This window comes from Mobula birostris, chromosome 1 (assembly GCF_030028105.1).
Source record: "Mobula birostris isolate sMobBir1 chromosome 1, sMobBir1.hap1, whole genome shotgun sequence".
Classification (NCBI taxonomy): domain Eukaryota; kingdom Metazoa; phylum Chordata; class Chondrichthyes; order Myliobatiformes; family Myliobatidae; genus Mobula; species Mobula birostris.
In genome coordinates this window covers 211,127,871-211,144,882 of record NC_092370.1, presented here as the reverse complement: position 1 = coordinate 211,144,882, position 17,012 = coordinate 211,127,871, and the positions used below count along the sequence as shown (strand labels likewise).

The 17,012-nt window shown below is 38.8% G+C and overlaps 1 protein-coding gene across 1 annotated transcript in view; it reads right to left on the bottom strand.

The window, feature by feature from the left end:
- LOC140204220 (ribosome quality control complex subunit NEMF) overlaps nt 1-13,247 on the bottom strand; it is a 70,131-nt gene extending 56,884 nt beyond the window's left edge. The window contains exons 1-6 of the mRNA XM_072270751.1: nt 13,149-13,247; nt 11,520-11,588; nt 8,642-8,744; nt 7,571-7,696; nt 4,543-4,691; nt 2,749-2,816 (exon numbers count right to left, since the gene is read on the bottom strand). Of these exons, the coding sequence (XP_072126852.1) occupies nt 2,749-2,816; nt 4,543-4,691; nt 7,571-7,696; nt 8,642-8,744; nt 11,520-11,588; nt 13,149-13,204 (571 nt within the window). The 5' untranslated portion in view covers nt 13,205-13,247. The remainder of the gene's footprint in view (nt 1-2,748; nt 2,817-4,542; nt 4,692-7,570; nt 7,697-8,641; nt 8,745-11,519; nt 11,589-13,148) is intronic.
- Nucleotides 13,248-17,012: the final 3,765 nt, after the last annotated feature.

The following is a 17,012-nucleotide window of genomic DNA, read 5'->3' as shown; positions in this document are numbered from 1 at the left end:
ATTATAAAGGAGGAGGGAGGGAACGTCGTCTCAGACCATGAGAGGCCTGCATCGGGCATTTTCATGCCTTACAAGGCACAGATTGGTAGTCTCTGTGGGGCGCCACTCCTCGCACAGACACTAGAGCAATGAGTGGTTAAGTGCCTTGCTCAAGGACACAAACACGCTGCCACAGCTGAGGCTGAAACTAGACGACCTTCAGATCACTAGACGAATGCCTTAACCACTTGACCACATGCCCAACACGATTTTTAATTATAAAAATAGCCAGGATTCCCTTTGTTTATTTGGGACACTATGCCACAAATTGGGGCAGTAGACGGTCAGTCACAAACATTTGTGAGACCTTCAGAAACTACACCTTGCTTAGAGTAAACAGTTGTGTGTGCTTGTGTTATCCAGATGGTCAATGGACACCAATTCAAAAAGCAATGATCTTTGATCATTTTTGCAAATCTTGCGAAGATGCCACAAAAAGATTTGATACTAGCCAAAGAAATTACCCTTCTGAACTAAATTAAAAGCCATCCACCTAACACCACTCGTCGTCAGCTGGAGAAGTAAATGGACTGCTGAAATCTGCAATTGCACACTTGATAATCAGCAAGATAAACTGCAAGAAGAATGGGCATTACACAAGGGACAACAGGGAACATCCCAAAAAAGAAAGCGTAAAGGTAAGGATCCAGATGTGGAAGAAGCCCTCAGTCAATGGTTTTCCATTGTAACTGGACGACATGTGCACTTTAGTAGATCAATGTTAAAAAAAAACAACTTAGAGAAGCCAGCTAAGAAGCTGGGTCACGAAGATTATAAAGTAACAGATGGTTGGTTGTCTCAATGGAAATGTAGACATATTAAATTCAAGAAAGGTAGTGCTAGTGCTCTAGGTGCAGAAACCATGGAAATTTACAAAACTCCCCGACTTGCTTCAAAAACTTCGTGCAGATGATAACAACAATGCCAATGAGAAATAGGCCTTTTTTTAAATTGTTCTGGACAGTTCTCTTTGTTACAAACACACACTATCTGGCTCAAAGAAAGCAATAGATTGCATAACTGTGTTTTGTTGTGCAGATGTGTCAGCAACTGATAAAAAGAAATTGTTGGTTATTGGGAAAAGCACTAAACTTTGAGGCTAAGAATGGATAGTTTACCAATCAAGTACCATGCTAATAAGAACTACAAAGAATGTCAAGGTATCGACAAATCATCTTGAATGTTACAATGAAAATGAAGATTTGGGAGATGCATTGTATCAAAGCCAAGGGTGGGAATATGAAGACAAGGAAAGTGATGAGAATGACACAACTGAATCTGAGCTAGTGCCTGCACAGGATGCCAGGAAATTTATTGTTGCATTACAACATTACTTCATTCAGAAAGGCAATAGTCCATTACCCGCACTAGGTGTCTGCGCTGATTTTGTTCATTTACAGTCAAAAGAACATGCCAGCATACACTCAATGAATTCCTCCATCATTAAGCATTACGAACTAATACAATTTTATCAACTGTTGTAATACTGGTAGTGTTCAAATTTGTTGCATTTCATTTAAATAGTTAATTTGTTACTCAGTTTAATGGTAGTTTCTCTTTATTTATACCTTTTTAACTTCCATGAAACTTCAGCTAATTGAGGCAGCTACTTACTTGGACCAAAATATACTAGTCCTGGTGTGTCCCAATTAACCAGAATCCACTGTGTTTCACAGTTCTGCCACCCAGTGAAAATATTCATAAATATCTCTATGGGCCATTACAAATATCAAAAAAAAAACAAAAATTATAGATACTAATCAGTTCAATGTTATCCTAAAAAATGGTGAAGTATTATTTAAACACAGAATAACTTACCCTGATTTATACTATTTCACAGTTCAATTATTCACCATCAACACTGCTCCACAGTTCCATTGTTCGAATTTACCTCTTCCAACAAAAACATTTAATTCTTCATAATCTACAACAAAACCCTATTTGTATTTTTCCACTTATTTGGTGTTTGAGGCCAAGTATTGATCACAATATGATAAACATAACAAAATGCTACTTGATCTATAGAAGATACATTATTTAGATAGTTCATACCACAAAATAAAATAGTATTAGTGCAAGCACTGATACCTAAATTTGATCTAAATAGAATGTCAAATTAAAATTCATCAGTCTAAATATTGATCAGACATCAGTAATACGATTAATAAAAACTCTAAATGTTGGAAATACACTACAGGCTGTGTGACACTTAGGCACAGAAAGAGAAACAATTTCAAAATAGTTGACCTTTTCATCAAAATTGGGAAAAGTTAACTTGAAAACTTTTACAGTGCTTCTGGTACCTGCAGTTCTCTGCTTTAGTATTTCTAATGTGAATGCACCCCTATCTCTAACAAATTTCCATGTGATCCTTTTATCTTGTACCCTTTTTTTCATTCTTCTATCTCCTTTTGACTGCATGTGCAAAATCTGCTAAAAGCTCCAATTTCATCCGCATCTAATGAAGGTTCATGGCACGTAACATTGTGTCTTTCTCTACAAGTGTTGCTTGACTTTGAGTATTTCCAGTATTCTCCTATTTCATATTATTGATACACAAGTACTGTAAAGCTAGAAAATTTAAGCTGTATATTGGATTTTATTCTACTGTTCTTCTTCAGTAACTTACCACCATTAAATATGTTGTATAACTAACAGTAAACCCCAAGGAAATTCTTCCATTACCTGTTAGTTGTTTACCATACTTACAAAGGTGGGGATTAAGAATTTTCTTGATTTGTTCTCCTTTTGGTGCATTACCCATAACTTCCGTTAGCCTATGAAAAAATTGGAAATTAGAAAAAACAATTAACCTCATTAGAACTGCTGCACTGTCCATAAAGTTTTGGGATAGCTCTTAGAATAATGTTGAGATTGCCTAGCACTTGCCCTTGGACCACACAATTTCTTCTAGCATGGTCCCAGGCATGTTCTTTCACTGAAACCAGTAGCAGCACATCAGATGGACAAGTACAACTGGCCACCTGTACTCAACAAATAGCTTTGACAACCATTGAAACACACTGGCTATTAAAGCCATGACTGAAATTGTTTAAAATATTCAAAAACACCCAGGAATTATTTAAAGTAAATTATTAACATTAAACTATGAACTCTTACATTAAGTTAACTCAAATAAAAAGGTCTATTCACTGTTCTCTCTGCAGCCATTTGTGCTCATTCATTTCAATGGGGATGTTGTATTTGCGTCAGTCAGCCTGGGAGCTGAGAAACCTACAGAAGTTTGTCCTGTCCACTGAATTCAATGGGGAGTCGATCAGTGCAGCATGAAAACAGCCAGTACTACATGTAGCACTGTACAAGTATTGAATAAGACTAATTGATTTTCTGGAATCAAGACAAAGGTCCAACTTTAGTCTTTGAATTGCACCTCAAGAGTACTACAAAGCAGTATTTATATTTAAATAAAATGTAGATGAGACTCACTTCAGAATATATCCCGTTATCTTTGTATAACGCATGCTGGAACTACAAGAATTTTAATGCCCTGAAAGAGGATCTTGGAGTTTAGCCCAACCCTCAGACAGAGGACCCAAAGAAAACACATTTCATCATACGTGAATGCTTCCTTCTGATGAATGACTCAAGCCGAACAGCTTTGAGCTAAGTTGTATAGAACTCTGAAAGGGCACCAAACTGGCAAATTTCAGCAGCTCTGATAAAACTCGGGCTATAAGGAAGTACTGATGTTCCATATTTCTTTGGCATTAAAGTAAATACTAATGGACTGAACCCTGAACTTTAGTTCCATCAAAGTTCATTCCAGTCAATTTGCACTGAGTTGAGATAAAGGGAAAACAAGCTAGTTCAATGGCAAGGGAACTCCTTTCATATCTTAACTACTTTCAATTGATAACTGAAACAACCAGTCATGCTTAACACAAATGTATAAAGTTGATAGTCTAACAAACAGTGCATGCCAGAATTTAGAGTGGATTTTAGCCTTCACAAACTGGAGACATTTCTTACAAGATGAAAATCATTGTTGTTAAAATTAATGTGAATCAGGAACATTTGGGCCTATATTAAGTGCTGCTGGCACATTCTTTCTACTTCCATTTTGTGTCACAGTTGAAGATTTCCAAAAACAATTTCCTCCCTTCTAGTGAATATCTTTCTTTAACAAAACATTTCAAATTAAAAGTGACAATTTTAGGAACTCAAGAGAAAGCAGGCAATTTGAAAATAATGCATTAATACTAAATATATAGCCTTATATCATCCTGATTAGGTTATTTCATTTGTTCGTTATGTGCTGTGTCATATGACATGGGCAATCATGGTCTTTCCATGATCATGATTGCTCTCGGCAAATTTTTTTTTACAGAAGTGGTTTGCCATTGCCTTTATCTGGGCAGTGTCTTTTACAAGACGGGTGACCCCAGCCATTATCATTACTCTTTGGAGAAAGACCAGAGTTCCTGAAAGCTTGACAATGATGGAAATATTTTCAGATTTCATCAATGTACATAATAACAGTACCTCTCTAGTGACAGCAAAGGCTCTGGGCCTCTAGCATAATTAACTGGATATCGCTCACGAACGGCAAATTTCACATCATCCACTTCATTGGTGCGGAAACGCAAGAGAATTAGAATCGTGTATTCATAGTCAGTAAGAATTATGTTACCCTGCAAGTGCAAAATGTTAAGATTGAATTTTACAGAAATTGATATAGGCACTTGTAAACAATATTGAAAACATCTTGAAAACAAAAAAACAAAAATGGTGCAACATGTAAATTTGAAAAAACAGTGAACAAAAACTGCTGTATTCTTTTCAATATTAGCAGTAGAGGTAAACTGTAACAAGGAAAAAGGTGCAGAACTTCATTGATCAAACACCTTAGAAAAAGGCTGTTTGATCAAACTAGTTTGTGATGTAACTATGTACAAGTCTCTGATTCTGCTTTACACAGAATACAACTTAGGGTCTGAAATTTCCTCGTTTCATTATTTATTGCTTGAAGACCAATTATGTACTACAGTGCAACTTCCAGCCTCTTGCACCACACTCCTCTGGATATAAAAGCCAGCAATTTATTAGCCATTTTAATGATTTTCTGTGTCAGTGCGTAATAATTTAATGACCTACAAAGACTTCTATCCCTAGCTCATATCAAAAAGTATGTTTGGATCTCTAAAATGTGTGTGTTGCTATTTACTTTACAAGAAGTGCTCTCTCTTGCTCTTTGAAAAGTTCCGAAGTGTATGATCTGAATACATTGGTCTATTGCTCACCATTTTGCCAATTAATTTAACCAGTTTGTAATTTTAAAATTTCCTTTTAAAAATATGGCATATACTGCATTTACCAGTTGCTCATCTTATTCTCTTTGTAGCAATGTTTCTGCTACCATTGTTACTTCCACCTCCATTTTGTTCTGAATATTACCTATTATTGAATGAAGAGCTGAATTTTTTTAAGAAGTTATTTCTCCTTTGAACTCTGTGGGTTCATTTCATTTCTGACAATTTGTAGCATCCTTATTCCTACCGGTAGTTTTTTTTAGTGTTTTCATATGACTCAGTTGCTTACTAGAGACCTACCAAATTAAGTGCCTGCAGAGCATCGTTGGAATTTTCTGGCAGAGGAGAATCTCAAATCAAGAGCTGCATCAGAAGGCACATGCAAAACATTTGATGCAAGAGACGCACCACCCAGAACAGCTCTATGCTAGACTCAGGATGAGAAACGTATAAATATCATCACAAGGAGACATGGCAAAGAACAGTACAGAAATAAATGAGATCTGACATGAGTATCATCATGCAGTCACAGACCATTAGAAATCCTATCTTTGTATGAATGGCTTATCTGTTATTTGAGGTACAAAGAAAATCAGAAGAATTAATTATCAGTTCCCTCATGGCATTATCAATTAAAAACATACACAGCTCAGGTTTACTTTTCTATCAGAATGCCTGCTGATGCAGCTTAGCTCAAAAGGACAATGTTCTGTTTCTCCCTTCACTAATGCTTCTTTACCTGAGTACTTCCAATATTTTCTAAATTCCAAAGTGCCATTTCTCCTTTAGTTTAATTCTAGAGACCAGCTATCGATCTAGTAAATCTACACCTCTTTAAATATAGCTTTACTAAGGTCTGGCCCTTAGAGAACTCCAGCTGTGATCCAAGTAGTTCTCTCTATAGCTACAGCATAACCTAAGAATTGCACAGCACAGTAACAGGGCCTTTGGCTCAATTCATGCTGACTAAGGTGTTCATCTATTCTAATTCCACTTTCCTGTGCTTGGCCTGTATCCTTCATTTTCTTTTCTATCCACATACCTGTCAAAGTACTTTCTGCTCTGTGATTTTACCTGCCTCTACGACCTCCTGTGGCAGCTTGATCCACATATCCATCAAATTTTGTGAGAAATTTGGCGCTCAGGTCTCATTTGAGAACATCTATTGTTACCTTAAATCTATGTCCTCTATTTTTAAACTCCATTACCCTTGGTAAAAGGCTATCTATACCTCTTGGAATTTTATAAACCTCTATAAGAGGCTACCCCTCAGCCTCCTGCACTGCTGTAAGAACAATCCCAGTCCAGCCAATCTCCCTGTGTAACTAAAGTCGTCTATTCCAGGCAACATATGGTGACTCTGTTCAGCAGCCTTTTTAGCACTACCACATCCTTTCTCTGTATGGTGGTGATCAGAATTGCACATAATATTCCACTGTGGCCTAATAATGTCTGTATAGGTGTCACATTACATCCAAATTCTTATGCTCAATATCCCTGCCCATGACAGAAAGCAAGCCAAACAGCATCTTCACTACTACCAATCTATAGCCCTTAATCTACACTCCTCTGGATATGAAGGCCAGAAATTCACAGGCTTTAAAAAAAACTTTTCATACTGGTCTGAAATATGTTACCTCACACAACCCTTCCAACTAGCTCTCTCATTCTGTTTGCTCCTGTGTCAATACGCACCAAGCTTAGGAAAACCGGCAGGAATATTACCTCCTTTAAAATCTAACGCCTAAATCTTAGCAAGGATGACCCCAGATTTTTGTTTCTGACATACAGCACAACAATAACTTCCAGTCTTCTAGGTTCTTTCCTGCCACCCCATATGTCCCTGATCTTTGCACCAAGTCAGCAACCCACTGTTAAAGACTCTCAAAATCAACTGCAAATACAATCTACCTCTAGATTAAAGAGGTTTAAAACAATCCCTACACTTATTTCTATGATGTATCCTCTGCTCCATTTGTGTGGCGCGTTTCAACTAACTATACCAGTCTGGATGAGTCTGGTGCTTTAATTTGACTCTGTATTATACATTCTTTCTGGATTAAGACTACCCAAATAAAATTTGCATTATACTTCATGACTACTTGAGATAGGGGATAAAGAATGTCCTATATATTCTTCCTGGACATTTTAACTCCCATGAAGATCTCTAATATTATTGGGCAGATGAAACAATGAATCAATTAAATGTACTTTACTTCTATTTCTTTCAAAAGCAAGACAATTTTTTTCATGTAACTTACACGGTCATATAATTCAACAATTAAATGGTAAGCTGCTTGATCAGAACCAAACTGAAAATCTACAATTCTATCAACACCAAGTTGCTTGACGTAAATCAATCTTCGTGACTTTAGATGTTTACGACACTGAAATCGAAACAAAAAAATGACACCAGTTTTAATATAAATTTGAACAATTGGTCAGTTATAAGAGTTATGGTGAAAATTACTTTTATATTCCTACTGAATCATTAGGACCTCAAGAAATGCATATAATGCAGTCACATAAAATTCCGGAGTATATATAAAATCCCTGTTATACGACTCAGACTTTAATAATTCTATTGCAGAGTATAAGACAGTCTGCTGGAGGTGTCAGTGGTCCAGCAGGGGAATTGAAATTAGAAACATTAGCAGTGGGGCAAAGGAACTGTGAAAGTTGCAGGTCAAAACCCTGCATTTTCTCCCCATTGACGCCACTGGACCCAATGAATTCCTCCAGTAGATATTTTGCACCTGCAGTTTCTTAGAATGTAGAACAGTACAGCACTGGATAGGCCACTTGGCCGACGATGATCTTGATGCCAGTTGATACCAAATTCCCACCTCCTGTGTATCATCCATATACCCCCATTCCCCTCATATTCATATGTTTATATAAAAGCCTCTGAACATCTAACCAAACCTCCTAATTCTTCTACAACCCCTAGTAATTTATTTCAGGCCTCTACCATTCTCGGTGTAAAGAAATTGTCCCTCACATGATCTTTAAATTAACACCCCAGCCACCCAACCTTAGAAGTGTCCTCTGGTATTTAACATTTCTACCCTGGAAAGAACATTCTGTCTGCCCTATCTACAATTTTCATAACTTTAAAAACCTCTTTCAGATCTTCCCACAGCCTCTGATACTCTGAGAACAATCCAAGTTTTCCATCCTTTCCTTATAGATATCCATATTCTGTTATACTCTGTCAGAACAAATGTGTTAACACATTCAGCATTGTCTCCTAACACAATATTCATGTTACAACATTATTCTGAATAATTAAGATATTATTCTGATTATAATAGGATCGTGGGTATTTTCACCTTCATTGCAAAGCCAGAGGGCATCATGTTTTTTGGCCATTCAAATTCTGTTGTATGGATCCGGATACCAGATTCAACCAAAAGAACAGCTTTAGATTCTGGCCTGTGGTGAAATGCAAAAAAAAACAGAGGCAAGCAAATTTAATACATCAAGAGATTATAAATTAATATCTTCTTTATTACTTATAAATTATATTATAAATGTCTAGCATGATCTTAAAAACCACATTCTAGAATTGTTTCAAAACATTTTAAACTTTGATTCAAGCCAATAAGGAGCAACTTATTTTACTGAATGGAATAATTGTATTTAAAATCATACTTTTTTTACCCTTGTATGGATACCCTTACAAACAACAACAGTGTCGCTGCTCTGAAGTACAGGAGACAGAGCATTTGTATTTGAAATTAGTTTAAATCAGCAAGATTCAAAAGTAAAATCATAGAAGTTTGTTGCTAAGTGAAATACTTTTCAGTAAAGTTCTATCAGGTTTACTAGAATATATCTACAACTGTTAACATGTTGACCTCGTCGGCCGAGCCACCTCCCTGCAATTTATTCTGTGCCCATACCACATCTGTATGTATCAGTGGCCCTAAGCTGGTGGGGCTGTAGAACGTGTACCTGCTCTATCTTGATACCAAAAACCTAAGAGCTAGTTCCATTAACTAAATAGTGAGAAGTTATCTTGGGTGTTAAAAGTTTCGGTAAAAAGGCAGGAGAACAGGGTTGAGGGAGATAACAAATCAGCCATGATAGAATGGATAGCAAACTTGACAGGCCAAATGGCCTTATTCACTTCCCGTGTCTTATGGCAACCACAGAACAATTGAATCAGAGATCCATGAGCCAGTCCTCATTGCAGTATCGGACATCACACGTGGAGAGGGTCAGCAACTTTAAATTCCTCTGTGTTATTATTTTGGAGGACCTGTCCTGGGCCCAGCACATAAGTGCAATTATGAAGAAAGCAAAACAGTGTTGCTACTTCCTTAGGAGTATGTGGAGATTTGGCTGGGCATCTAAAACTTTGACAAACTTATATATATGTGTCCGTGGAAATGATCAGTCAACGTTTCGGGCCGGAACCCTTCGTCAGGACTGTAGAGGGAAGGGGCAGAGGCCCTATAAAGAAGGTGGGGGGAGGGTGGGAAGGAGAAGGCTGGTAGGTTCCAGGTGAAAACCCGTAAGGGGAAAGATAAAGGGGTGGGGGAGAGGAAGCAGGGAGGTGATAAGCAGGAAAGGTGAAGAAGGAATAGGGGAAAACACAATGGGTAGTAGAAGGAGGCGGAACCATGAGGGAGGGTTCCAGCCCAAAACGTCGACTCATCGTTTCCACGGATGCTGCCCGACCTCCTGAGTTCCTCCAGCGTGTTGTGAGTGTTTCTTTGACCCCAGCATCTGCAGATTATTTTGTGTTATATATATGTGCAGTGGTGAGTATATTGATCGCCTGCATCACAGCTTGGTATAGAAATACCAATGCCCTTGAACAGAAAATCCTACAAAAAGTAGTGGATATATACCAGTCCATTATGGGTAAAGCCCTCCCCACTATTGAGCACATCCACACGAAACATTGTCGCAGGAAAGCAGCAGTCATCATCAGGGACACCCACCACCCAGGACATGCTCTCTTCTCTCCGTTCCCATCAGGAAGAAGGTACAGGAGCCTTAGGACCAACACCACCAGGTTCAGGAAAGTTACTACCCCTCAAACATCAGACTCTTGAAGCACAGAAGATAACTTTACTTGCCCCATTCTTAAAATGTTCCCACAATTATGGACTCACTTCCAAACCTCTTCAACTCATCTCCTCAATGGGCATTGCTTATTTATTATGATTTCTTTCTGTATTGTACAGTTTGTTGTGTTTTGAACACTGGTTGAATGCCCTAGTTGCTGTGGTCTCTCATTGACTCGGTTATGGTTATTATTCTATGGATTTATTGATAAACCCCACAAGACAATGAATCTCAGGGTTGTATCTGGTGATAGACATGTACTCGGATAATAAATTTACTTTGAACTTTGAACTCCAGTGACAGATTGAAGTGGAGCAGTAGACTAAACTGGGAGACCTAGCATTTTAAAATTGTCAGCAGGTTCAGGACTTTTGTATTTGTAAATCTGCAGAATTCCTAAACCTGCTTCCACTTAGCAGTGAATTCCAAGCCACTGGTTGGAGTGCCGTCAAATTATAAAGAACTCTGAGAGAATGAAACCGACATCACTTAGCTATCCCTTCTCTGGGCCTTTGATGCATTAACACATATACTATCACATTTAGGAAGGCTGGTGACAGAAATTAAGCTTTCAAGAACACAACCCATGAGAAGAATTCACATATGAAAAGATACACATATGCAATAAACGAAATTATGAGACGGGCATAGAGAGGAGAGACAGTAAGAAATTTTCCCCCACAACAGAGGTGTCTAAAGGCGAGAAACATAGGTCTACAATAAGCGGCAGAAGATTTACAGCGGGGTTCCAAACCTCTTTTATGTCATGGTCCAATACTATTAAGCAAGGGGTCCATGGACCTCCAATTGGGAAGCCCTGATTTACAGGGATGCAAGAATTTTTTTAATCCCAGAGGAATGCACAGCCTGCTGGAGTGGTGGAGGCAGAGATTCTCACAAAATGTAATAAGTTATCCACATGAGCAGTTGAATTATCACAGTATATACAACTAAGAACCAAATGGGGGCTAATGGGATTAGTATTGTTGGGTGCTTGATTGTTAACATGGAAATGTTTCTGTACTGTATAATTTTATGACATGATTACAATATTTAAATTAGATTAGGAGTGATACAAAAATACATTAACAGCCATACTTTGGCTGATGCACAAAACATTATCAAACTTACTTCTGAAGTCGGATGAGATAGGTTTTGTTGTCCACATCATAGACATTGTTCACTCTCATTCCTAGTAAGCTACAGGAAATTAATATTAGTTACTTAAACAAAGAATAAACAAAAACTTACATAATCTTTACATCAGGCAAACATTTGACTAATATACCAAAAGATTTTTTAAATGATTATTTCTATAATTACATGCAAATACACAATTATTGTAATGATGCATAGACATACATTAAACTTCTTTTGATTTAATTACATGAAACAAAACGGCTACTGTAACTCAGGTAATTTTTATTTTTGGCCATTAGTATAGAAATATGTAGAAAACCTAAGACATTTATCTCAAATTAAGTACTCATAAGTTGATACTGCAACTTGTAGAGTAATGTGCAAATAAAGAAAATAAGAATAAATAATGTCTAAACTATATAAAAATTCAGACCTTTCCTATAGTTATCATCCCTCTCATGCACCTTAACTACAAGAAAGTCACAGTATTACTCTAACATGAAACTCAATTCCTGTTACATGTAGGGTTAAGTGAACAAGTAGGGTTTCACTTCTCATCTACAAAGTCAGGACGAAGGGTCTCGGCCTGAAACGTCGACTGTACCTCTTCCTGGAGATGCTGCCTGGCATTATAATGGATTTCTTATTTTGAAATACAGATGGGGGTACATCAGGATGCAAACCCAATTGTAGATAGGTAAGTTACACAACTAGCAACATAGCACCACTTAACCATTCTCATGTACAGCACTTTATTTATGGCAATAATTTGTTTGTTTTTTTTGGGAATAAGCAATGATAAGAAGTCTGCTGGACAGGATACAATAGGAAGTCAATCCTTCTCGTCTGAGGCTTTCTTGTTATGCAACTCAAACACTCCAAGGCCCAACATCGCGTCCGGAAGTTCAACACTGTAATGTTCTCCCACTGTTACATTAGGTGACAGGCAAATCTTGATCATGTACTGATCATGAACTGTACTGAAATAAGCCGTTTGTATCTCATATTCTGTGTTTTCCGTCGGGTTTCTTTTTGCCGTATGCGCGTGGGAGGAGGGGGTTTGATGAGTTTATTGTTTTTTTCTTTGAAGGGTTAGTACCATAGTTCTTCTTTGCTTCGTGACTGTCTATGGGAAAGACGAATTTCAGAATTGTATACTGCATACATACTTTGATGATGCATGTACATTGAATTTTAAACCAAAAATGCATAAATCCCAGCCTATTTCTAATAAGCTTTTAACCTTTTTTTGCTCCACAAATGCTGTCTCGAGTATTTTCTGATTTTTTTATTCACTTATCCAATACCCAAGGGCAAAAACATACAGTTTGTATTTCAAATGTGTACCGTAAATGGAAATAATTTTATTTATTTTTGTGAGATTTCTACTACCCAAGAACTTAAGCTCAGTATTGACAAGAGGCCAAACTAAATCTGTAGCCCTTTCCTCTAAGGTGAACCAGGTAGCCTCAGTTCTTCAAGGCCAGGGCAGTGACAGCCCGTCTCCAACATGCTTGACATTTGGACCAAAGATTCCAGACACGTTTCTAAATTCTTTGCCGCTCTCAAACATTAACCCCATATCCAGCAGCTAAATATAAAAGAGGGGCTATCAGGTACCTCTGCAGCTCTGAGATGATCACTCGGACATCGACAGTGTTAAAACGCAACTTCATCTTCAGCACACTTAGTCGCAACACAACCACCCTTACATTCTGCGCACGCGCCTGCTCCAGACGGTAAGTGCCTTGGCTCAATTTAACAGCAGACCCGCTTGATGTCAAAATAGCAAAGCTCCAGAGTCAGAAAGTTTCTAGCGAAGGATACGCATTAAAATATTCTCAAAACAGTTATATTACTGCGCCTTTCTCTGTATTGTATGTTCTCCAGTGGGTACTGAATACACATATAAACTTACAACAAAACTCTACGCTGATAGAATCGGAGAAAAAGGAGGCTATTCGGCCCGTCGTATCCATTCCCGATTAAAATTTCAATTTAAACGGTCCCGTTTCTCCATCAGATCGTTATAAATTGTGCCAATCAAGTTCTCATTCAGTTTCCTTTCAGACAATAACTTCTTGACATCTTTTTCAAATATCTTTACCAATTATCTTAAACCTGCACACTATTCTTACTAATGACAGTTCATTCATTTTCACTTGGCCTCTCAAGTGTAATTACAATTAAACAACCTCAGCCTTCACTGTCCTAAAGAAAACAATTTCTGCTGAACCAGTCTTTAACACAACCAAACTTCAGTTTCTTCTCATACTTCCTCCATACCCTACTTTAGTGATATTACTTCCTTCCTAAAATATCATGAGTGTCTCCACTTGGCCTTGGATCACCTGGACATAACAATACCTACGCTAGGCTGCTTATTGATTACCACTCAGCATTCAACACAGTCATACTCTCAGTTCAAATCAACAAGCTCCAAAACATCGGCCTTTGTACCTCACTCTGCAACTGGATCCTTGACTTCCTCATTGGGATACCACAGTCAGTGTGAATCAAAAATAACATCTCCTCTTCACTGACAATCAACAAATGCGCACCTCATGCCTAGCCCCCTACACTAACTCGCTATGCCCATGACTATGGGCTAGACACAGCTCAAACAACATCTATAAATTTGCTGATGCCACCACTACTGTTGGTAGAAATTTAGATGGTGATGGGGAGGCAATCAGGAGTGATATAGATCAGCTGACAGAGTGCCAACACAACTTTTATTGGCAGAATTTCAGATGGTGAGGAGGTGGCATACAGGAGTGAAGTAGATCAGCTAGTTAAGTGGTGCCAAAACAACAAATTTGCACTCAACTTCAGTAAGCCCAAGGAATTGATTGTGAACTTCAGGAAGGGGTGGTCAGGGGAACACAGACCAATCCTCATCCTGATCAACAGTGGAAAGGTGAGCCATTTCCAGTGCCTGGGTGTCAACATCTCTGAAGATCTATCCTGGGCCCAACCTATTGATGTAATTACAGGGAAGACACAACAGCAGCTATATCTTATTGGTCACCAAAGACTCCCGCAAATTTTTACAGATGTACCGGGGAGAGCATTCTAACTTGTTGTATCACTGTCAGGTATGGAGGGACCACTGCACAGGATCAAAAAAAACCTGTAGGAAGTTTCATCATGGGCACGAGCCTCCCCGGCACTGAGGACACCTTCAAAGGGTGTTGCCTCATAAAAGCGGCACCCAACATTAAGGATCTCCATCACCCAGGATATGCCCTCTTCTCATTGTTACCATCAAGGAGGAGATACAGAAGCCTGAAGATACACTCAACTAACACACTCTCTCTCTCTATACACACATACATATATATATATAAAATTGTAATTTATTGTTTTTATTATGTATTGCAATGTACTGCTACTGCAAAACAACATACTTCACAACATACACCAGTGATTCACTTGATTCTGACCATAACTGTATGCAGTCTTCAGACTCAACTAGCAGCTGTAGTCCAAATGGCTAAATAGAATCAGTTCTGGTTGAAACTGCCTGTCACATGCAGTATTACTTAACACAGAATATTTTCCGATTTTTCTTACATTTCTCATGCTTTCCTTTGACATAGAAGATAGCTATTTAGACCCTTCCCCTTCCCACTTACCTGCAACATATTCACTCTCACATCCAATTCTATACCCCTAATTCTCTGGTCAACTACCTCAACTCTCACCCTGCTCTGCTGGGGGAGAAGCTGACAGCAATGCAGGTGGATGCTTCCCAGGTATCATGGATTCTTGATTACCTGACTGGCAGACCACAGTACGTGTGCTTGCAACACTGTGTGTCAGACAGAGTGATCAGCAGCACTGGGGCTCCACAGGGGACTGTCTTGTCTCCCTGTCTCTTCACCATTTACACCTCGGACTTCAACTACTGCACAGAGTCTTGTCATCTTCAGAAGTTTTCGGATGACTCTGCCATAGTTGGATGCATCAGCAAGGGAGATGAGGCTGAGTACCAGGGCTACGGTAGGAAACTTTGTCACATGGTGTGAGCAGAATTATCTGCAGCTTAATGTGAAAAAGACTAAGGAGCTGGTGGTAGACCTGAAGAGAGCTAAGGTACCGGTGACCCCTGTTTCCATCCAGGGAGTCAGTGAGGACATGGTGGAGGATTACAAATACCTGGGGATACGAATTGACAATAAACTGGACTGGTCAAAGAACACTGAGGCTGTCTGCAAGAAGGGTCAGAGCCATCTCTATTTCCTGAGGAGACTGAGGTCCTTTAACATCTGCCGGATGATGCTGAGGATGTTCTACGAGCCTGTGGTGGCCAGTACTATCATATTTGCTGTTGTGTGCTGGGGCAGCAGGCTGAGGGTAGCAGACACCTACAGAATCAACAAGCTCATTCGTAAGGCCAGTGATGTTGTGGGGATAGAACTGGATTCTCTGACGGTGGTGTTTGAAAAGAGGATGCTGTCTAAGTTGCATGCCATCTTGGTCAATGTCTCCCATCCACTACATAATGTACTGGGTGGGCACAGGAGTACATTCAGCCAGAGACTCATTCCACCGAGATGCAGCACAGAGTGTCATAGGAAGTCATTCCTGCCTGTGGCCATCAAACTTTACAACTCCTCCCTTAGAGAGTCAGACACCCTGAGCCAATAGGCTGGTCCTGGACTTAATTCATAATTTACTGGCATAATTTACATATTACTATTTAACTATTTATGGTTCTATTACCATTTATTATTTATGGTGCAACTGTTACGAAAACCAATTTCCCCCGGGATCAATAAAGTATGACTATGACTAACTATAGATAACTTGCAGCACTTAATTAAACAGATAGCATATCTTAGAGAGGTTGGAGGAAACCAATGGACTGGGGGTGGGGGGGGGAGCGGAGTACATCGTCACAAGGCGAATATGCAAATTGCACATAGAGCACCCAAGGTCAGGAGATTGAGCCTAGGTAGCTGGAGTTGTGCAGCAACAGCACTACTGTGGGATCACAATACCATTCCATTTGTATTTTTTAATTCCTTTCTGGCTGATTAAAGTGAATTGACAAGATCTTGCTGATCTGGCAATATCTTTGGGAAATCTACACATTGATGCAATCATGAAGAAAGCATACCAGTGGCTCTACTTCATTCGGAGTTTGAGAAGACTACGTACTGTATATCATCAAAGACACTTGCAGTTTTCTATAACAACATGCAAAATGATAGAGGACCTTAGCATGTCAGACAGCATTGATAAAGGGAAAAGGAAAGCCAATATTTCAGATTGAAACCCTTCATCGTGATTGGAAAGAAACTGGAAAATTTCACTATCAACAACCAGCACTTGCTCCACCTCCTCCTACCACTCTATCTCCCCTCTTTCCTTCCAGTCTTTATGAAGGATCTCGACAACTGTCCCTTTCCCTCCATAGTGGCTGCCTGACTGAGTTTCTCCACTGTTTTGTGTGTTGCTCCACATTTTCCAGTATCT